Source organism: Choloepus didactylus, chromosome 20 (genome assembly GCF_015220235.1).
Source record: "Choloepus didactylus isolate mChoDid1 chromosome 20, mChoDid1.pri, whole genome shotgun sequence".
NCBI lineage: Eukaryota > Metazoa > Chordata > Mammalia > Pilosa > Megalonychidae > Choloepus > Choloepus didactylus.
Genome location: NC_051326.1, coordinates 38,410,408 through 38,434,676, shown reverse-complemented (window position 1 = coordinate 38,434,676; position 24,269 = coordinate 38,410,408). Strand labels below are relative to the sequence as shown.

The window sequence follows — 24,269 nt, the reverse complement described above, 5'->3', positions numbered from 1 at the left end:
TTGTAACAGATTTTTAAATTCTTGTTTAAAGAGGAAAACCATATTTTTATATCAATCATATATTTGTTTTAGATTTTAAGGCATTCATCAAAACATTGGGACATTTCAATGAATAATACGCTGCAAAACGAGTACATTTTAGGATGTTTTCTGTAGCAGGGTTCTTTTCCTGCCCAGGGCATGAAATTAAAGAATTTAATAATTCAAACACCACTACTTATATAGTTAAAAATAATTTACTCAAAATATTTGTAAATGCATTATAAAATATTTTGAACATTCCAAATAGTCTAAACCAGAATATTGAATATGGGTGTCATATTTTAAAAATTTTTCCCCAAATAAAAACCATTAATAACTTGTTATTTTCTTCATCAGAGATTTAAAAATAAAACTTTGCATTTAGGCCAAATTCTCTTTTTCTTTTTTCCCCACATACACTTCTTGTCTGAAGTTAAGAACAAGACCTGGAAGTTCTAAAGGCATATCAATTAACCATGTTTTGAAAAAACACTTCTTGATAGTACATTCATCAAATAGCCAGCAGCTACCAGAGTTGGAATGGAGGGAATCATAGGTATTCAGAAATAAGGTGTTCTGAAGGATGTCTAGCTTAGTTTTCACTTCTGTCTTTCTTTTTTCATTTTTTTTTGTCCTTTTTCCCTAAATATTTTCTGTAACCCCAATAAGCACAGATTCTCTGATTGAAGTAGTAGTGGGGGCCTAGGTCTTAACCCATTCAGCTTCTGTACCATAGGGATCTCTAAGAATTTATAACTGTGGCAATATACAACCCTTTCATTTTACAAATAAAGAAACTTGGGTCTTGATAGTGACATACCCAAGATCTCCAGAGATAAAATTGAGAAAACATAATGGGAGAATATTATAAACACTAACAGCCTCTTTCCCTTGGAGAGAAGAAAATTTCATTTCTTAACTTATTTTGTATGTCATTGTGTGGCTTAAGAAGCCTTTCATATTCTTTGTATTTCATTGGGAATTTCCAAAAGTTGTTGAAGGAGGGAGGGTGGGAGGGAGAATATATCAAGAACTAAAGGCATTAGAAAAAAGAGGAAGAAATGAGAATTAGTTGGAAGAAGTTAGATAGGAAGAATATTTTTTAAAAAGGTGCAAAGAAGGAATGCTTAAAGCACAAAAAGAACCAGAGACTAAAATATAAGTAATAATGAGGTCTATGAAAATAAGGAGTCTTGATCAGATACCCCCTAAGATTTCATCTGAAGGTTTTTAAAGTCTTTTTTCCCTCTCTTAGTAGAAAAACTTTATGTTTGACACTCAATAACTGTTATATTTTCAAAACAAAATATGTAAGTGGACAAACTGGTTAACAGATCTGAAAAGTAAATAATTGAAGTAGCAGAAAGAGAATTGGGCTGGTGTTAGGAGGTCTGGTTTCTAATCCTGGGGCTGTTAAATCACCACTCCAGTGATCACTGGTAAGTCATTTAAAGCCCCTGGACATCAGTTTTCTAGTCCACGAAAATAGATAGCAGGATTTGAGATCTTAAGATTTCTTTTTTCCCAAAATATCAACTCATGGAATATAAAGAAATTAAGACCATAAGCACCAGAGCAGAAATCAATTGAAACTTTTAGCCTTCTGTTTTTTTCTCCCTAGAGTAATAACATGGGTGTTCATGTGCAGGAAACATTCATTTTGTTGATTTTTCCCCCTATTCTGTAGAAAGCAGAATGTCGTCATTCAGGTTGTGAATAAATTGAAAGGCTTTTCATTTTCCTGGGAAGTGTGTGAAACAACTACTCATGTGGTCACAGGAAAGCCTCTTCGAACACTGAATGTGCTACTGGGAATTGCACGTGGCTGCTGGATTCTGTCTTATGAATGGGTAAGCCCTATATTTGGATTCTTATTTTAAAACAGAAGACATTTTGATGGATTTGGTCATTCTGAGGTGACAACATTAAAACTCATGCCAGGGAGGCGGGGCAAGATGGCGGAGTGGTGAGGAGCAGAATTTCGTCTCTCCCCTAGAGCAGCTGGCAATTACCTAAGAACTATATGAAACAGTGTTTTCGGGGTCTCCAGTAACCAGTCACACATTGGACACAAGTTTGGAATTGGAGGAAAAGCTGGGATCGCAGCGAACATTGTAAGTTCCCCGGACCAGGGGGCTGGCTCCCCTCCCCACCCAGACCTCACAGACTGTCTTGCTGCCAGTTCCCTGAAAGGGGGAAAAAAAAACAAAAAACAGCAATCTGCTGAGGGCAAGAAGGGAGGCTCAACCCAGCCTCAACTGCAGAATTAATTAACAAATTAATTAACTAACTTTGGGAGCTGGGGTGCTAAAGAAGGGCTGGGCTCCAAGAAGTGGGGGCACATAAAAGCAGGCACCCATTCCCAGACTCCAAAAAAGCCATTTTTTTTCCCCTACATTTTGTCCCTTCTGGCTTCTCACTGATCCCTTATCTTTTTGCATTTCAGTAGCCCCCGGCAGGGGTGGAACTGAAGCAGTTGGAGAGTAATTATCAGACAATAGCCCAAAGCATATCTTTAAATGCTCTATTCTGACACTGACAAAACTTCCAAGCTGGGGAAAGACTTTTAAAAGAGACTCCTTTTTTTTTTTTTTTTTTCCTTTTTTCTTTTTCTTGATTTCTTTTCTACTTTTTTTTTTAAATCTAAAAGTAATGTATCGGGTTATTTTCTATCGGAAAGCCCAGGTTGAGGGACTAGGCTGGGCTTAAGGGGAGACAGAGTACCCACAGTGTCTTTGAATTCCATATTCACTACTGAAGGCCTCCAGCCCCGTCTTTAATTGGCAACTCTGGCTAACCAAGGAATCTACCTGGAGAGGCCCCAAAGAGGAGAGAGGAGAAGGGAATAGTGCCCCTGAGAGACAACTGGAGTTCTGAGGATTGGGAGAGTGGAGGGAGGCCCAGCTCAACTGGTAGTCCTCCTTCTGGGAATTCAGACCCCAGGGGCTGGAATTCAGATTCCAGCTTCAGTCAGCCACGCCCCTGACAGGATCAGAGTCACCAGGAGAACTAAAGGCTCCATACCTCCTTACACTGGTGGGGGAGCTGAGGGCTGGCCAGTGCTACCTGCTGGACAGGAGAGGAAAAGCACCAATTCTAAAGGCCTCATAGGAGGGTCTCATTCTCAGGAAAACTCCATACCCTCCCAATGAGACCTGGGCCTCACTAGACTGGGAAAATCTGACTAGGGTCAACCATATCTCAGGAGACCCACTCACAAAAAGGTTACATAGAGACAGAGCAAGAAACAGAAAAAACAAGAGGGGAAAAATTCTGATCAACTAAATAGAACCTAAGTTAGAGGTCTAGAATAAGTTGAGCTGAATAACAGAGGCCAGAAAACAAAGCCAACCAACAAGAAAACCACTAGGTAAAAGACAGAAAACAAGCTCCAAAATAAACTAATCAAGAGAATCAGATGCCTAGACAACTTAAGATAACAAGCCATACCAGGAAACAAGAAAACATGGACCAGCCAAAGGAACAAACTAATAGCTCAGCTGACACACAGGAGTGGAGGCAACTAATGCTAAATAAATTTGAGGAAATGAAGGAAGATATAGCAAAAGAGCTGAAGGATATAAACAAGACAGTGGCTGACCATAAAGAATTCATAAACTTAAAAAAACAAATGGCAGAACTCATGGGAATGAAGGCCACAATGGAGGAGATGAAAAACACAATGGAGGGACACAACAGTAGATTTGAACAGGCAGAAGAAAGGATCAGTGAACTGGAAGACAGGTAATTTGAATTCCTACGCACAAAAGAACAGATGGTGAAAAAAATGGAAAAATATGAGCAGGGTCTTAGGGAGCTGAGTGACAACATGAAACGCACAAATATACGTGTTATGGGTATCCCAGAAGGAGAAGAGAGGGGAAAAGGGGCAGAAAGAGTAATAGAAGACATATTCACTGAAAATTTCCCAACTCTTATAAAAGACAAAAAATTAGAGATTAAAGAAGTACAACGTACCCCAAATAGAATAGATCCCAATAGACCTACTCCAAGACACTTACTGGTCAGATTGTCCAATGTCAAAGACAAAGAGAGGATTCTGAAAGCAGCAAGAGAAAAGCAATCCATCACATACAAGGGAAAGTCAATAAGACTATGTACAGATTTCTCTGCAGAAACCATGGAGGCAAGAAGACAGTGGCATGATATATTTAAGATACTGAAAGAAAAACTGCCAACCAAGAATTCTATATCCAGCAAAACTTTCCTTCAAAAATGAGGGAGAGATTAAAACATTTTCAGACAAACAGACACTGAGAGAGTTTGTGAATAAGAGACCGGCACTACAAGAAATACTAAAGGGAGTGCTACAGGTTGATAGGAAAAGACAGGAGAGAGAGAGTTGGAGAAGAGTGCAGAAATGCAGATTATCAGGAAAGGTAAAAGGAGAGGAAAAAATAAGATATGACATATAAATTCCAAAAAACAAAATGGTAGTAGAAAGTACTGCCCTTACAGTAATAACACTAAATGTAAATGGATAAACTCCCCAATAAAAAGACACAGACTGGCAGAATGGATTAAAAAACAGGACCCATCTATATGCTGTCTACAAGAAACTCACTTTAGACACAAGGACAAACATAGACTGAAAGTGAAAGGTTGGAAAAAGATATTTAATGCAAACAACAGCCAGAAAAAAGCAGGAGTAGCTATATTAATATCAGACAAGTTAGACTTCAAAAGCAAAACAATTAAAAGAGACAAAGAAGGACACTATATATTAATAAAAGGGTCAATTCATCAAGAAAACATAACAGTCATAAATATTTATGCACCAAACCAGAATGCCCCAAAATTCATGAGGCAAACACTGCGATCACTGAAAGGAGAAATAGATACCTCTACAATAATAGTTGGAGACTTCAATACACCACTCTCATCAATGGATAGAACATCTAGACAGAGAATCACTAAAGAAACAGAGATGTTGAATTGTATGATAAATGAACTAGACTTGACAGACATTTATAGAACACTACATCCAACAACAGCAGGATACACTTTTTTCTCAAGTGCTCATGGAACATTCTCTAGGATAGACCACATGTTGGGTCACAAAGAAAGTCTCAACAAATTTAAAAATATTGATATTACACAAAACACTTTCTCAGACCACAATGGAATGAAGTTGGAAATAAATAAAAAGCAGAAGGTCATAAAATTCACAAACATATGGAGGCTAAACAACACCCTCTTAGAAAACCAGTGGGGAAAGGAAGAAATTACAAGAGAAATTAGTAAATACCTCGAGGCAAATGACAATGAAAACACAACTTATCAAAACTTATGGGATGCAGCAAAGGCGGTGCTGAGAGGGAAATTTATTGCCCTAAATGCCTATATTAAAAGAGAAGAGAGAGCAAAAATTGAAGAGTTAACTGCTCACCTGGAGGAATTAGAGAAAGAACAGAAAACTAACCCCAAAGCAAGCAGAAGGGAAGAAATAACAAAGATTAGAGCAGAAATAAATGCAACTGAGAACAGGAAAACAATAGAGAGAATCAACAAAACCAGAAGTTGGTTCTTTGAGAAAATCAATAAAATCGATGGACCACTGGCTAGGCTAACAAAAAAAAAAGAGAGAGCAGATGTAGATAAATGCAATCAGAAATGGGAAAGGAAATATAACTACCGACCCTGCAGAAATTAAGGAGATAATGAGAAGATACTATGAGCAACTATATGCTAATAAACTAGACAACTTAGATGAAATGGACAACTTCCTAGAAAAGCATAAACAACCAACATTAACTCAAGAAGAAATAGATGACCTCAACAAACCAATCACAAGTAAAGAGATTGAGTCAGTCATCAAAAAGCTCCCAAAAAGGAAAAGCCCAGGACCAGATGGTTTCACATGTGAATTCTACCAAGCATTCAAGAATGAATTAGTACCAATCCTGCTCAATCTCTTCAAAAAAATTCAAGAAGAGGGAAAGCTACCTAACTCTTTCTATGAAGCCATCATCACCCTAATACCAAAACCAGGCAAAGATACTACAAAAAAAGAAAATTATAGACCAATTTCTTTAATGAATATAGACGCAAAAATCCTCAACAAAATACTCGCAAATCGAATCCAGTAGCACATTAAAAGAATTATACACCACGACCAGGTGGGATTTATTCCAGGTATGCAAGGCTGGTTCAACACAAGAAAATCAATTAATGTAATACACCACATCAATAAATCAAAGCAGAAGAACCACATGATCATCTCGATTGATGCAGAAAAGGCATTTGACAAAATTCAACATCCTTTCCTGATGAAAACACTTCAAAGGATAGGAATAGAAGGGAACTTTTTCAATATGATAAAGGCAATATATGAAAATCCCACAGCTAACATCACACTCAATAGGGAGAGACTGAAAGCTTTTCCTCTAAGATCAGGAACAAGACAGGGATGCCCACTATCACCATTGCTATTCAGCATTGTGCTGGAAGTTCTAGCTAGAGCAATTAGGCAAGAAAAAGAAATAAAAGGCATCCAAATTGGAGAGGAAGAAGTAAAACTTTCACTATTTGCAGATGACATGATTCTATATGTAGGAAATCCAGAAAAATCTACAGCAAAGCTACTAGAACTAGTCAATGAATACAGCAAAGTAGCAGGCTACAAGATCAACACGCAAAAATCTGTAGTGTTCCTATACACAAGTAATGTGCAACAAGAGGAGGAAATCAAGAAAAAAATCCCATTTACAATAGCAACCAAAAGAATCAAGTATTTAGGAATAAACTTAACCAAGGACACAAAAGACCTTTACATAGAAAACTATAAGAAACTGTTAAAAGAAATTGAACAAGACCTGAAAAAATGGAAGAACATACCATGTTCATGGATTGGAAGACTAAATATAGTTAAGATGGCAATTTTACCTAAACTGATTTACAGAGTCAATGCAATACCAATTCAAATCCCAAGAACTTACTTTACAGAAATAGAAAAACCAATAACTAAATTTATTTGGAAGGGTAAGGTTCCCCGAATAGCCAAAAATGTCTTGAGAAAGAGGAGTGAAGTGGTAGGTCTCACACTACCTGACTTTGAAGCATATTACAAAGCTACAGTGCTCAAAACAGCATGGTACTGGCATAAGGACAGATATACTGATCAATGGAATCGAATTCAGTGTTCAGATGTAGACCCTCACATCTATGGACAACTGATCTTTGATAAGGCAGTGAAGCCGAAGCAACTGGGAAAGAGCAGCCTGTTCAATAAATGGTGTTTGGAGAACTGGATATCCATTTCCAAAAGAATGAAAGAGGATGCCCATCTCACACCTTATACCAAAATTAACTCAAAGTGGATCAAAGACCTAAACATTAGCACCAAGACCATAAAACTCTTAGAAGAAAATGTAGGGCAATATCTTAAAGATCTTGTGAAAGGAGGTGGTTTCTTAGACCTCACACCCAAGGCACGAGCAACCAAAGAACAAATAGACAAATGGGATCTCCTCAAAATTAAACACTTTTGTACATCAAAGGACTTTGTCAGAAAAGTCAAAAGGCAACCTACACAATGGGAGATGATATTTGGAAACCACATATCAGATAAGGGTTTAATATCCCGAATATATAAAGGAATCCTGCATCTCAATAACAGAAAGACAAACAATCCAATTAAAAAATGGGCAAAAGACATGAACAGACATTTTTCTGAAGATGAAATACAAATGGCTCAAAAGCATATGAAAAAATGCTCAACTTCACTGGCTATTAAGGAAATGCAAATCAAAACCACAATGAGATATCATCTCACACCTACCAGAATGGCCATTATCCAAAAAACAAAATGACAACTGCTGGAGAGGATATGGAGAAAGAGGGACACTTATTCATTGTTGGTGGGAATGTAGAATGGTGCAACCACTCTGGAAGATAGTATGGAGTTTCCTCAGGAAGCTAAATATAGATTTGCCATATGACCGAGCTATTCCATTGCTGGGTATATACTCAGAGGAACTGAAACTTAAGACACAAACAGACATTTGTAAACCAATGTTTATTGCAGCATTATTCACAATTGCCAAGAGATGGAAACAGCCCAAATGTCCATCAAAGGACGAGTGGATAAACAAACTGTGGTATATACACATGATGGAATATTATGCAGCTGTAAGACAGAACAAAGACATGGATCATGTAATAATGTAGATGAACCTTGAGGACATTATGTTGAGTGAAGTTAGCCAGAAACAAAAGGATAGATTCTGTATGGTCTCACTAATATGAACAGACATTAATGAACAAACTTTGGGAGTTAAAAGCTGACAACACAGGCTACCAGGAGATAGAAAGAGGGCAGAGATCAGCCATTTGATGCTGAAGGACTACAGAATGTTTAGGATTGATTGCATAGATCCAGAAATAGATAGCATAATACTGTGTGATGGTAGCACGGTATTGTAAGTACACTGAACAAAGGTGTCTGTGAGTAAAGCTGAAAGAGGTGGGATAGGAGAATGTATGACACCAGAGGTAAAGATAGATGATAGAGACTGGGACTGTATAACGTGGCAAAAACTAGAGTGGCCAATGACTGTTACTAAATATACAAATATAAAAATGTTTTTGAACGTGGGAAAGCAAATGAATGTCAACCATGTAGAAATTTGAAAAAAGGATGGTATTCAGGAAAAAACATAACCAAAGCAAACTGGAGTCTATGGTCAACAGTAACATTGTAATATACCTCCATTAAATGTAACAAAGGCAATATGCCAATGCTAAATGTATATGAGAAGGGTATATAGGGGAGTAATATGGGATTCTTGGTAGTGGTGTTATTTGCTGTCCTTAGTAGTATATTGTATTGTATGACATGTTATTTTTCTTTTTATCATTTTTTCTTATTGCTAAAAAAAAAAAAAACAATTTTTCTTGTAGTAATCAGTATGTTTAAATGCTGATTGTGGTGATAAATGTACAACTTTATGATGATACCATGAACAGCTGATTGTACACTGTGGATAAATGTATGGTATGTGAACATAACTCTATAAAATTGTAGGAAAATATATATATAGGAGTAAAAGTGTTGGAGAAAACATGGTGAGAGGGATGATGCCTCACCAATATGGACTAACTACAATGTGTAAACTCAGAATTGAATCTTAGAACATAGCCTAACGTGGACACAATAATTGTAATAGTCCCTAGATTGTAAGCTCTTACAGCAGTTAACTCTATCCCTGAATTGTAAGGCCTATCTTTAAACTTTGAGATGCTGATCCCCTAGCATATGTTGTCACAAACATTGGGACTGGGGGTTTGATGTGCTGAGCCCTCGAGCATGGGACTTGTCCTTATGAAGCTCATTACCACAAAGGAGAGTCTAAACTTGTATGTAATGGTGCCTAAGAGTCTCCCCCTGGGTACCTCTTTGTTGCTCAGATGTGGCCCTCTCTCTCTCTAACCGAGCCATCTCGACAGGTGAACTCGCTGCCCTCCCCGCTACGTGGGACCCGACTCCCAGGGGTGTAAATCTCCCTGGCAACGCAGAGTATGACTCCCGGGGATGAATGTGGACCCGGCATCGTGGGACTGAGGGTATCTTCTTGACCAAAAGGGGGATGCAAAATGAGACGAAATAGTTTCAGTGGCTGAGAAATTCCAAATGGAGTCGAGAGGTCACTCTGGTGGACATTCTTATGCACTATATAGATAACACCTCTTAGGTTTTAATGTACTGGAATAGCTAGAAGTAAATACCTGAAACTGCCAAACTCCAACCCAGCAGTCTGGACTCCTGAAGACAATTATATAACAATGTAGATTACAAGGGGTGACAGTGTGATTGTGAAGACCTTGTGGATCACACCCCCTTTATCTAGTGTATGGATGAGTGGAGGAATGGGAAGAAAAACTAAAGGACAAATGGGGTGGGATGGGGGGATGATTTGGGTGTTTTTTTTCACTTTTATTTTTTATTCTTGTTCTGGTTCTTTCTGATGTAAGGAAAATGTTCAGAGATAGATTGTGGTGATGAATGTGTAACTATGTTATCATACTGTGGACAGTGGATTGTATGTCATGGATGATTATATGGTGTGTGAATGTATTTCAATAAAACTGAATTTAATTAAAAACAAAAAAACAAAAACAAACAAACAAAAAAAAAACTCATGCCAATGTACATCTTTGTTAATCTGGACATTTTCCTGTGAGCAGTTAATACCATTCTTTCCTTGAACTCTCCCTTTGGATTATCAGCCTTCAGCCAGTGCTGAATCCTTGGGGAACAGTAGTATGATGAGGATGGAGAGCAAGAAAATGAGTAGCCTTTCAAGATAAAGACTTCTTGGCCACTGGCAGAAATAAGATTAGAGTATAGTCTTGGAGTGAAAATGCAAAATAAGTGTTCTCACAGTCAAGCGATCTGTCTTCCATGTTTGACTAAGAAATAATGTGACCTATGTTAGTGATTGTTTAAAAAGCCAAAAGAATTCAATGGTTGTTTTTACAGATGGATTTACTTAGGATGAAACATGTTCATTTAATCCCATTTGGATATGTTTTATCTTATTCATATCTATCTGAAATACTTGCCCATACATCTGTGTGTTAAAGGTAATTTTTAAAATATATTGTTTTTATTATTCATAAAAATTGAAATTATCTGTTATTCTTTCTATTTTAACATTGATCTTCAACCTCTGGTCACTCCAAAGCATTGTTCTTTGATTAGGATAGCATCGTTTATTATTTGTGTTACTATTTTGCATCCATTAAATAAATAACCTCCTTCCCTTCCCCCTCTTTCAAGAATGTTCTATATTAATACTGCATCAGTGTAAACCAGTAGAATTAAAATAAGCAAACAAAACACAGGTATATTTTTAAGAATGGCTGTGGCCTTTTTTCTGCCATAATTTAACCCTGCAGCTATCTAGTACAAGGGATTTAAGAGATTAGTGCTTACAGTAATGAAGTGGAAAAGATCGAAATTCTGAAAACTGTACTATTTGCTTTCATGGCAACTGGGAAATACCATACAACAATTAATAACAATTATAATAATGATTGTATATTAGTATTGCTTTAAATTTTTTGTATGTAATACAACTTATGACTCTATTTTCAGTGAATGAATTCTCTGATTCTCTCCAACTCAAAATGTGTCTGTATCTTCATCAATTAACTCTTCCTTCTCTTTTCCTTATAGAGTTAGCATTGAGAAATACAGCTCAGATTAGCCTTTTTTTTTTTGCACTAAAAGTGCAAAATAAAAATTAGTAGAATCATATGGATTTGTGTTGTAATGAGCAGAATTGTCAAAATGGTAGCTCACTATAGGCTACTTGTCAATGAGCCAGTTGAGACCAGGGTAGGATGGCCCTCTTCTCTCTGTAGGAGGTGCTGTCCTCAAACTTACATTCACACTAGACTTACCCACCCACCGTTGTTTTTCCCCAAAGGATCCAAGGCCTCCACATATTGGACTGTTGGCATTCTCAAATAGGGCTTATAAAGCCGGCAATCCAAATCCAGAATGTGAGGTGCCAGGCTGATAATTATCCTTCCTCCCGACTGACAAGATAGCTCTGCTTCTACTATAAGGAGGGAGAGAGATGGGGGGAAGCTCCCCTCCAAAATGAGGAGTCACACTGAGGGCCTTGTATTCCTGGAATGCTTTTCCATGGGATAGAGAGAGAATTGGTGCCCTGTGCCTTGTCTTCTTTTTTCCTAACCATGGCCTAGGTAATTTTCTCTTTCCCCAATGAAGCTTATTGGCAAAACCATACTATGTGACAGTACGGAATTTGTCCTTTATCCAAATAGGACCCATACAGCATGAAAAGTGTTTAGTTTTTTGTATTTGGCTGTGTTTTTTTTTATTATTATTAATACAAAAAGAATTTTATTAAGTCTCAAATTTTAAGAATCAGTACCATACAACTATACAACAATGCTGTCTGGGTTCTTTTGATCAATATTATTTTTTAAGTGTTGTACTATTGGACAGTTTTTTGTAATTCTTACTTGACTTTGAGCAGTATTTTACAAAGTGAACAATTTATTTTTTAAATAATCTTTTCCATTGGCTTCAAGTATACCATAGCTGCCTAATTATCCTCTACCACTCTGACTTAACCCATTTTAACCATCACCAAGTTTCATCAATTCTACTACCAAAATAGTGCTCAAATAATGATGGTCCATCTTCACTACCACCACCCCAGTCCAAGTAACCATATTGCTCCAGGACTTGCCAGTCTCTCTCTAGTCTCTCTTGTTTTTTAATAATACAATAAGAGGAAAGAGTATAATGGACATCCGTCTACTCATCACCTAGCTTCAAGAGTAAGCAACTAATGGTTAATCTTAGTACAAGTCCAATCTCCTCCTTTTCTCCTTCTCTAGTACTGGATTATTTCAAAGGAAAGTCCAAACACAGCACATTATCCAAAAATACTTCAACATGTATCTCTAAAAGTTAAGGACTTAACAAAGAAAAAAAAAAAAAAAAACACCACCATAATGCTGTTAATTCACCTAAAAATTTAGCTATAATTACTTAATGCCATCAACTATCAGATCAGTATTCAAGTTTCCTCCATTGCCTCATTGTTTTCCTATAGATGATTTGTTTGAATTAGGAGCCAAACATCTTTTAATCCATTTTCCACATACCTGCCCATTATTTTTTAACTTAGATCTTATTTTTGTATTCTGCTGGTTAAATCCACTTAATGGCTTCCCCTTGCAATTAGGATAAAGTTCTAAATTCTGAATATGGCTTGAATTAGCTGGTTTGCATATCTTTCTGGGTTTATCTATTCTCTAATCTCACTCTTCCTTATTTCCTCTCAGCCACATTGGTGGGTTACCTTTTGTTTCTTCTTTAGTAAAATCTTCTCTGACCATTCCCCCCTCCCCTGGAAAAATAGGTTAGACTATACTTTGTACATTTTTAGGTAACATTTGCCAAAACTGCAGTTAATCATTTCTGTAACTATTTGCTTAACATATTTCTCTTCCTTTAGACTATAAGCTTTATGAGGACGAAGACCAAGACTGTTTTATTCACTTCTGTATCCCCTGCTCCTGGTATTTAAGCATTTGTGGAGTATAGGAATGATGCAGGAAGAAAACAATCCAAGCGAAGGGATATTTAATAAGAATTTGATTTCATGTAAGGAATACCATATTATATCTGTGATAGACCCCCACACACACACATACAGATACACACACACACATCCTGCATTCCCTTTTAGTATATATGTGCATATTTTTAGTTTTGGTGTAATTACGATGTTATTAATTATTACAACTGTTAAATTGGAAGTTATATGTGTCTTTCCCAGCTATAGCTTAATGGATAGATAGAACATTAAAGAAAGAGCCATCATATATTATGTAAGTTGATGGCATTCTCTTCTAATTGTTTCTTATTTCTCTTAACAATTATTATAAAGAAAATCCACAGGAGTTATATTCATTCTGTGTATGGAATAGAGTTTAGTGAAGTTCTAGTTTATGTACATTTAACTTACATATTGAGCTCAGAACTACTCTCCCATCCCAACCTGCAACTCCAATCTTCAAACCTCACAATAACATACATATCTACTAATAAATGGTAAGACTATATAGGATTAATAGTAATACATTATAAGGTTGACACTCTTGGCAATAAGAATACTTTAGTATACTGTACTTACTCCCATTTATTGGGGCAATTTAATTATCTTATTACAGGAAGGCTGATTTGAACACCCAGACACCTGCAGATTTTCTTTTTTTAATCTAATATAGAATATTTTTAATTCTAACTTAGAATGTATAGGAATTATTATGCACCATTATAAATTACACAAACCATGTGTACATTTTAATCTTTATAGGAAATATAAAGATTTTCATGAAAAGTTTGCCTATAAGTAAATTTCACTTTTGTTCTAATTTGAAATTTTAACCCCCTTTAATTTAGCTCTCTTGTATACATTGTTGACAGCTACAGGTTTCTTGATGTTCAGTGGAATTCCACTAATGAACATGAAAAGTTTTGTGTAATCAAGTGTTTATGCTACATTCTGATGCTAAAGAAAATTGGGACATTTAGAACTTAATTTTCATCGAAGCTATCAGATAAATGGAGAAAGTATCAGTTCTTTCATGAAGATCCTATTTTTACACTAATAATACCTATATTTTAGCAACCTGCTCTATAAATAGCTTTTGTTTCAAATTATTTGCCTTATTAGTTAAGGCCTAGTCTATTAATCACTTTTAGATACTAATTTAGCAAACAGGATCCATTCTGCTGCCTGCCAGAGCTGATTTCTGTTCCTTACACTATAAAATTATAGATTCTCAGAATTGATATTGTACAGAAAGCATAGATTTTTTTGGTTAAGTTACCAGACTCCACTCTTTATTAGCTACTTACCCTTCCTGAGCCACACTTTCCTCATCTTTAAAATGGGAATAACGTCATCCATCCTTCAGGCTTATTGTGAACATAATTGATATTTTATTTATTACTTTACCTTTCTGGGCCCCAGTTACATTTCTGTAAAATGAGTAAATGGGACAAAATCATCCCTGATGTGTCGTTTAGTTAGAAAATTCTGTTACAGTAGATAGAGGACTTTATAGTTGCACCGAGAGAATCCGAGATGAAGAAAGGAGCCCTGGTTTGGGGAGAAAGACAATCTAATAAAAACATTATTTATGAGGAGAGCCTCCTTAGTGCAGTCATTGTTTGGTATACAGTCAGTTTTATTCTCAGATTTGTAGGTCATTTTGTATACACAACCTTCCTAGAAACCATTTAGATCAAAAAGAGTTGTGGAAAACTATCGTTTTAAACGACTCCATGGTATAATTGACAGCAGCTTAATTGCTTGTAAAGTATATAGTTTGATTCAGTCTTCATCCTAGCTGAGGTCAATATCTAAAGACATATTAATAAGAAATGAGTTGCATTCCACATTACCAGTTAGTACACTGGTTACTTTATATCATTAAATATTTTGAATAATAATAGTTAGCAGTGAAGGTGACTTTTGCATTACGATAAACACCTGCTTTATGTATTTTGCATTAGAGGAAGCATTAGATATATGCACTATATTAATGTACTGTTCTTGAATGTGGTGTTTGGTGAGAGAAGGAAGGAGTTCTTAAAAATAATTTAGTATCCTAAGTACATATGATGGTTTGGATACTTCAAATCTTAACTCTGAAAGAAATTATTACATATAGAGTTCAATATAAATTATATGCTGGGTTATAAGTGGGTATTAAATTTAGCACCATGCCTTATAAATTTTAGTAGACAGCCTGTTGTGTGAAAACCATACTTTCATCAGGGCAAAGATGCATGCATTTCATATTATGATCTCTGAAAGAATCCTACAGAGAAATTCTTTCTTTTGTACAATTGAAGATTCTATATCGTTATATAGAATTCACACCAAATTTGGCATTCTTACCAATATTCACTGTAAGCAAAAGGGACTAGATAGAATACAAAAGAACCCTGGCTGGTTCCCTCATTTTTCTTTTCTTTTCCTGTTTTCTCCTTTCTTGTCCTTCCTTGTACCAGCCACCCCCACACTTTCATCAGGAAGCACTCTGAGGACTTTCTACAATGTTGATAAGAGAGACATAGACACTCAAATCAGAGGATCACAGAATTCAGTCTAAATTGCAGAGAAAGATTAGCTTTTTCTACTTCGATATCTAGAGCTCTAGGCCCCTTCTGGTTCAGAATGAAAATGTCCTAATGAGTGAGTAACATAAGATCACTTGGAATTTCAGGAGAGGATAAGAATTGGGAGGCAATTGTCTTCCTTCTTCCATCAAAAGTAGATGGATATTGAGGGGGAAGATTGCAGAGTAGGGAGCTCCAGGACTCAGTTCTTCCATCAAAACAACTATTAAACAGGCAGGAACTGTCTGAAATAACTATTTTGAAACTCCAGAGGACAGAAGAGCCGGAAGAGGCCAATAAATTAAAGAACTGTAAATTGCTTTCTCCGTGCAGTGGCTATCACGGCCCATTCCCCACTCTTGCAGCAGGCCACCACAGGGTCCAGTCTTGGCTAGCTGCTGCTGACAGAAAGGGATGTAAAAATCCTATTCCCCAAACACGCACGGGTGTGCATGACTAATCAATGATCATGCCTTTTGATTAGCAAATTCATATCACTGGGCCCTGGCTCCAAAGGCAGCTATTGTTTTAACCAGCTCCAGACAAAGGTAGCGGGCAGCCATTGTTTCAACCCTTCCTGGACAGGGGCAGAAGCAGTGGAGATTTGAAGATGTATGGTTTCCCCCAGGCTGCGGGGGAGAGTTAGTTGAAGATCTACAATTGCTGGGCAGGCCAGGAAGCTCAGCTTTGGGGAGCCATTGGAGATGTTGTTGGTTCCCTTCCTGATCCTCTACACAGGGCACTTTGGAGCTGGTCTGTGCCCCCTTTGTGGGTCCCTGGCCCTATTTTCACTGGGAATTCCTTCCCAGGGTTATCTTCCTCCCAGAATTTGCCCCCCAGGCAAAAGCAGCAAGAGACAATGAAAGGAGTGTAAAGCACTGTAGAGGCTGACAGTCTGGGACAAAGTCCTGCTGGTTTCAGATACCCAGGAGAGGGGGTTTGTCCCCTGGGAAACAGAAGAGACAACCAAACTCCTGTAAACATGGGGACTCTAAAACAACTAACAAGCAAAAGCCCAGGACAAGACAGAGGCCCAATAAGACAGGGAATACCCTGCACAGGACAGACTTTTATGACAGGAGGGCTGAAGCTCAAGAAAATCTGTCTTATCACCAGCTGGCTACAAAACCAAGAAACAGACATCCCAGGGAGTAAATCCCAGAATTAACATTTTTTTTTTTTTTATTAAATTCAGTTTTATTGAAATACTTTCACACACCATACAATCATCCATGATATACAATCCACTGTCCACAGTATGATAACATAGTTATGCGTTCATCACCACAATCTCTCTCTGAACATTTTCCTTACATCAGAAAGAACCAGAACAAGAATAAAAAGTAAAAGTGAAAAAAGAACACCCAAATCATCCCCCTATCCCACCCCATTTGTCCTTTACTTTTCATCCCCATTCCTCCACTCATCCATACATTAGATAAAGGGGGTGTGATCCACAAGGTCTTCACAATCACACTGTCACCCCTTGTAATCTACATTATTATATAATTGTCTTCAGGAGTCCAGACTGCTGGGTTGGAGTTTGGTAGTTTCAGATATTTACTTCTAGCTATTCCAATACATTAAAACCTAAGAGGTGTTATCTATATAGTGCATAAGAATGTCCACCAGAGTGACCTCTCAACTCCATTTGGAATCTCTCAGCCACTGAAACTATTTCGTCTCATTTTGCATCCCCCTTTTGGTCAAGAAGATACTCTCAGTCCCACGATGCCAGGTCCACATTCATCCCCGGGAGTCATACTCTGCGTTGCCAGGGAGATTTACACCCCTGGGAGTCGGGTCCCACGTAGGGGGGAGGGCAGCGAATTCACCTGTCGAGATGGCTCAGTTAGAGAGAGAGAGGGCCACATCTGAGCAACAAAGAGGTACTCGGGGGAGACTCTTAGGCACCATTACATACAAGTTTAGACTCTCCTTTGTGGTAATGAGCTTCATAAGGACAAGTCCCATGCTCGAGGGCTCAGCACATCAAACCACCAGTCCCAATGTTTGTGACAACATCAACACCAGTCCAGGTGAGGATGTCCAACACATCTGCACCTTCCCCCAGATCCTCGGGGCTGGGGAGGGGGAGGCTGTAAATATGTTTTTTATTATCTGCCCAAATTACTCTAGGATGTGTCACTATTTCACTCCAGCCTATACTAACCTACCATATCTCACTTCCTATTCAAAGTTCCATGCAATTGTGGTGTTTGAACAAATCGACTGTAGAGTTGTACTGTTTAGAAAATTTAGATCCTGTACCAAATAGATATCTCTTCCCTTGGTCTCATATGAAAGTTGAAGCTTTAAAACACAATCAGTTTCAACCTTTACCCTTTGGCCTGGCTTGCCTTGGTCTTAACCAGACCTGCTTCATTCATATCACTAATTGAAGTCTGGGCTCTTTTTCAGCTTTTTTTTTTTTTTTTTTTTTGACAGTGGCTGTATGCACTAATACTGACATTCATATCTGCCGAGCTCTAGCTCTGAGTTTCAGGTGTCTCAGAGATATGCATTGTTCCAGAGACCAATCAGGTTATACGCTAGGGGATCAGCATCTCAAAGTTTAGAGATAGGCCTTACAATTCAGGGATAGAGTTAACTGCTGTAAGAGCTTACAATCTAGGGACTATCACAATTATTGTGTCCACTTTAAGCTATGTTCTAAGATTCAATTCTGAGTTTACACATTGTAGTTAGTCCATATTGGTGAGGCATCATCCCTCTCACCATGTTTTCTCCAACACTTTTACTCCTATATATATATTTTCCTACAATTTTATAGAGTTATGTTCACATACCATACATTTATCCACAGTGTACAATCAGTTGTTCATGGTATCATCATAAAGTTGTACATTTATCACCACAATCAGCACTTGAACATACTGATTACTACAAGAAAAATTGTTTTGTGTTTTTTTTTAGCAATAAGAAAAAATGATAAAAAGAAAAATAACATGTCATACAATACAATATACTACTAAGGACAGCAAATAACACCACTACCAAGAATCCCATATTACTCCCCTATATCCCCCCAGAATTAACATTTTAAATTATTAGAATGTACACTGTGCAACAAAAGAGTACAAGACAGACAAAGAAACAGGAAATGATGGCCCCATCCAAAGGAAGAGGATAAAAAATACAGAAAACACCAGTGAAGAAGACGAGAATGTGGACATACCAAACAAAACCTTTAAGAAACGGTGATCTTAAAATTGCTTAAGGAAGTGAAGGAAAGTACAAAGAAAGAGCTACAGGTTATCAGGCAAACAGTCAACAAAGAATATGAGAGTCTAAGTAAAGAAATAGAAAGTTTCAAAAGGAAGCAAACAGAACTAATGGAGTTGAGGACCACAATGACTCAAATTAAAAATGCCCAGGAGGATTTCAAGAGCAGAATGGAGCTGGCAAAAGAATAAGTAAAATTGAAGACAGGACACTTGAAATGAGTCAGGCTGAGGAGCAGAAGGAAAAGAGAAATATGAAAAGTGAAAAGAGCATAAGAGCTATGGGACACCATCAAGCACACCAATATATACATTATGGGAGTCCTGGAAGGCTGGAAGAAGAAAGAGAGTAACAGGCAGAAGGATAGTCAAAGAAATAATGATAGAGAACTCCCCAAACTTGGCAAAAAGATGTGAATATGCACATCCAAGAAGCTAGCAGAACACCAAACAGGACAAACATGAAGCGATATACTGATTATACTATCAAATGCAAAGGACAAGGAAAGACTTCTGAAAGCTGCAAGATAAAAGCAGTGTGTTACTTACAAGGGAGTCCCAACAAGACTGAATGCTGGTTTCTCATCAGAAACCATGGAGGCATGAAGGCAGTGAGCTGAAATACTTAAAGTGCTGAAGGAAAACAACTGCCAGCCAATAATTTTATATCCGGAAACTCTGTCTTTCAAAAATGAGAGAGAGATTAAGGCATTCTCAGATAAACAAAAACTGAGGGAGTACATCGCCATGAGACCTGCCCTACAAGCAATGCTAGAGGGAGTTCTTCAGACTGAAATGAAAGGACTCTAGACAATGGTTCAAAGCAGCATAAAGAAATAAAGACCTGCACTAAAGGTAAACATTTGGGTAATTATAAATGCCAGCATTGTATTTTATTGTTTGGTGTGTAATTCTACTTCTTACTTCCTAGAGGTGCTAAAATGCAAATGTATAAAAAGTAATGATAAATCTAGGTTTGGGGACATTCAAGGTAAAAGACTTAAGTGGTAACAAGTACAAAAAAATAGGGAACACAGGGATATAGGAAAAGTATATGTGCATGGTATTGGAGTTAAGTTGGTATCGCACCAAACATAATTGTTATAAATCTATGGTGTTAAATTTTAACCCTATGGTAACCACAAAGAAAACAGTTGAAAAATATATCCTGATAGAAATGAGAAGTCACTCATATGGTACAGCACAAGAAAGCAAATAAATATAAAAGTAAGGGACAAAAAAGCATAAGACTTACAACAGCAAAATGGCATAAAAAAGACCTGTATTTTCAGTAGTGACTTTACATATGAAGAGATTAAACTCTCCAGTCAAAAAGCAGAGATTGGCGGAATGGATAAAAGAGAATGACCCAACTATATGCTGTCAGCAAGAGACTCATCTTAAAGTCAAATATACAAGTAGGTTGATGGTGAAAGGATTGTAAAAATATACCATGCAAGTAGTAACCAAAAGAAAGCTGAGGTGGCTATACTAATATTGGATACAATAGACTTTAAGTCAAAAACAGTTTTGAGGGACAAAGATGGTCAATGCATACTGTTAAAGGGGACAATTCAGCAGAAAGATGTAACAGTTATAAGTATATATGCACCTAGCAGCAGAGTCCCAAAATATATGAAGCAAATACTGACAGATTTGAAGGGAGAAATTGATGGTTCTACATTAATAGTAGCAGAATTTAACATACCACTGTCAACAATGGATAGAACGTCTAGTCAGAAAATCAATTGGGAAGTACAGGAATTGAATGGTAAACTAAAGCAACTAGTCCTAAGAGACATATATAGAATACTATACCCAATGAAAATAGAATACACATTCTTTTCGAAGGCACATAGACTATATGTTGGGTCACAAAACAAGTCCCAATAAATTCAAAAATATTGAAATCATACCATATATATTCTCTGGCCACAATGGAATGAAGCTAGAGGGAGAAAGGGACAGTTCACAAATATTTGGAAAATAAACAACATACTCTTAAACAACCAGTGGGTTAAAGAGAAAATCAGAAGCAAAATTAGGAAATATCTTGAGGCAAATGAAAATGAAAATACAACATACCAAAACTTGTGGGATGCAAGTAGGGCAGTGCTGAGAGGGAAATTTATAGCTCTAAATGCTTACATTTAAAAAGAAGAAAGAGTTCAAACCAGAGACATAACCTCAAAACTGGAAGAACTAGAAAAAGAAGAGAAAACTGAACCCAGCAAAAGGAAGGAAATAACAAAAATTAGAGCAGAAATAAATGAAATAGAATACAAAACAAAACAAAACATTAGAATCAACAAAGCTAAAACTTGGTTCTTTGTAAAGATCAAATAAATCAACAAACCTTAGCTAGACTGACAATGAAAAAAAAAACAAGAAGATACTGTGCTGGTTTGATTATATTATGTCCCCCAGAAAAAGGCCTGTTTTTTAATGCAATCTTGAGGGGGCAGACTTATTAGTCTTTTGATTAGGGTGGAACCTTTTGATTGAATGTTTCCATGGAGATGTGACCCACCAATGTAGGTGAGACCTTTTTGATTAGATCATTTCGATGGAGGTCTTAATGATATCAGTGGAGTCCTTAAGAGATCTGAGAGCCCACACGGACCCAGATACTTGGAAACACTGGGATATGCAGGCAGAAGGACGTTTGGAGACACTAAGCTAAGAGATGAAGCCCAGAGAAGCTAAGAGAGGACCCCCAGATGCTTAGAGAGAAACACCCTGGGAGAGCAAGAAAGGATGCACAGAGGCTGAGAGAAAGAAGCTAAGAGAGACAGAAGCCCAGAGGCATTTTGGAAAAAGCTGTTTTGAAACCAGAACCCAGGAGGAAAGGACCAGCAGACACCAGCCATGTGCTTTCCCAGCTGGCAGATGTGTTCCAGATGCCATCGGCCTTTCTTCAGTGAAGTTATCCTCTTGTTGATGCCTTAGTTTGGATACTTTTATGGCCTAGAACTGTAAATTTGTAATGTGATAAATCCCCTTTAAAAAAGCCAATTCATTTCTGGTATTTTGCATAATGGCAGCTTTAGCAAACTGGAACAGATACAAATAATGAAAATCAGAAATGAAAAGAGGGTTCTACCAACCCCACTGAAAATAAAAGGACTATAAGAGGATACTGTGCACAACTGTATGCCAGTAAATTTAGATACCTAGATGAAATGGACAAATTCTTAGAAACACACAAACTGCGTACATTGACTCAAGAAGAAACAGAAGATCTCAAAAAAGTAATTACTAGTAAAGAGATTGAATCAGTAATCAAAAACCTCCCAACAAGGAAAAGCCCAGGACCAGATTACATCACAGGTGAATTCTACCAGTCATTCCAAGAAAACCTAACTCTAGTTTTGCTCATACTCTTCCAAAAAATTGAAGAGGAAGGAACAATCCCTAACTCATTCTATGAGTTCACTGTCACCCTCATATCAAAGGCAGATAAAGATACCACAAGAAAACTACAGACTAATATCTCTTATGAATATAAATGCAAAAATCATCATCAAAATACTAGCAAACCGAATCCATCAGCATATTAAAAGAATTATATACCTTGATCAAGCTGTAAGGTTGGTTCAACATAAACTCAATTAATGTAAGACAACATATTAAAAGAATGAAGGAACAAAACCACATGATCATCTCAATTAGGGCAGAAAAGCATTTGACAAAATACAGAACCCTTTTTTGATACAACACTTAGAACACTAGGAATAGAAGGAAATTTCCTCAGCATGATAAAGGGCATATATAAAAAGCCCACAGTTAACATCCTAACAAAAAAAAAAGTGGATGGAGACAGAATTAAATGAACAGGTAGTTCCTAGAATAAAAACAAGTATCTGATAAAACTAAGAAAAGATATTTAACTTCACAAATAATCAAATAAGTATTAATTAAAATAAACTTGATTTTTTTTTGTCTTATCAGATCAGCAAAAATTAAAGGACAATGATCTACTCAACAAGCATTCTTTCATTCATTCAAATAATATTTGAATACCCTAGTGTGTTCTAGGTATTGTTTCAATCTCTGTGATTTGAAGATGAATAAAAAACAAAGTTTCTATCCTTGTGGAACTTATATTCCATTGGAACAATAAATAAGTAAATAAATGCATATAGAACATAGCATCGATGGTGAACATTGTTTTGGAGAAAAACAAAACAGGGCAATAAGGTAGGAAATGAAAAGAAATAAAGGAACATTTTAGACAGGGTGGTCAGGGAAGGCCTCTCTTATAAGGTAGTATTAAAGGAGACCTAAATGAAGTGAAAAAGTAAGGCTTGCAAAGATTTAGGAAAGAATATTCCAGTAAGTTATTACACAAAGGCCAAAAGCCCTAAGGCAGGAACTGGTATACTGGAAGAATAGCAAGAAGACTAGATCACAGTGCGTGAAGAGAAAAAGTAGTAGAAGATGAGATAAGAGAACCATATCATGTCAAGAGTTGTTGAGCTTGGTAGACCGGATTATATTCCTGTCATAATAAGCCACTGAAAGGTTTTTATCATGGGGAGTGATATGATCTCATCTTTGTGTTTTTGGTTTTTGGGTATTTTGTTTGTTTGTTTAGATCTGATCTTTGTTTTTAAAATGACAGTCTGACTGCTGTGTGGGGAATTCACTGTAGAGAAGCAAGAATGGAATTAGGGAAACAGTTAAGTTATTGTCATCAATATTCTAGGTGAGAGAAAATAGCAGTGTGGATTTTGATAGCAACAGGGATAGAGGGGGCAAGATGCTTTCAGATTTGAGGCGTATTATGAAGGTACAGTTAAGTGGACTTCCTCATGCATGGACTTCAAAATGAAAAAAAGAATCTAGGATAATTCCTAGGTCTTTGACTTGAGCAACTGTATAAGAACTGGTAAGAATATGATAGCAAAGATTGATAGTTATTTGAGAGAGATATGTTCCAGTGGGGTTCCCTTTTCCTACTATGTACCAAGATAAGCATCATAAAGTCTGTAATAGATATCAGTACCAGGACAAGACATGCTGTGAAGGTACAATCCATAATACTATATTACCAGCTACAAACCAATGATGGGAAGTTATCTGAACCACCTTATGGAAGTTTTAGGTACCCTGCCTGCTTTAACACAGTGGTCTTTACTCCTACACTGACTGATTATTGAGTGGCTTTAACACCAGGAGCACACATGTTATCTATGGAAACCTTGCCAAAAGAGTCAACAAATTTAGCCAGAAGAGATTTTCTTAAATACGTACAAGGTAGCATCACCTTGAATGATTTCTTCTACTAAGAGATCAGTAGA

The 24,269-nt window shown here is 37.0% G+C and overlaps 1 protein-coding gene across 1 annotated transcript in view; it reads left to right on the top strand.

The window, feature by feature from the left end:
- Positions 1 to 24,269, top strand: part of MCPH1 (microcephalin 1) — a 320,845-nt gene that overhangs the window by 112,649 nt on the left and 183,927 nt on the right. Inside the window, 1 exon segment of the mRNA XM_037812573.1 lies at positions 1,709 to 1,871. Coding sequence (XP_037668501.1) covers positions 1,709 to 1,871 — 163 coding nt within the window.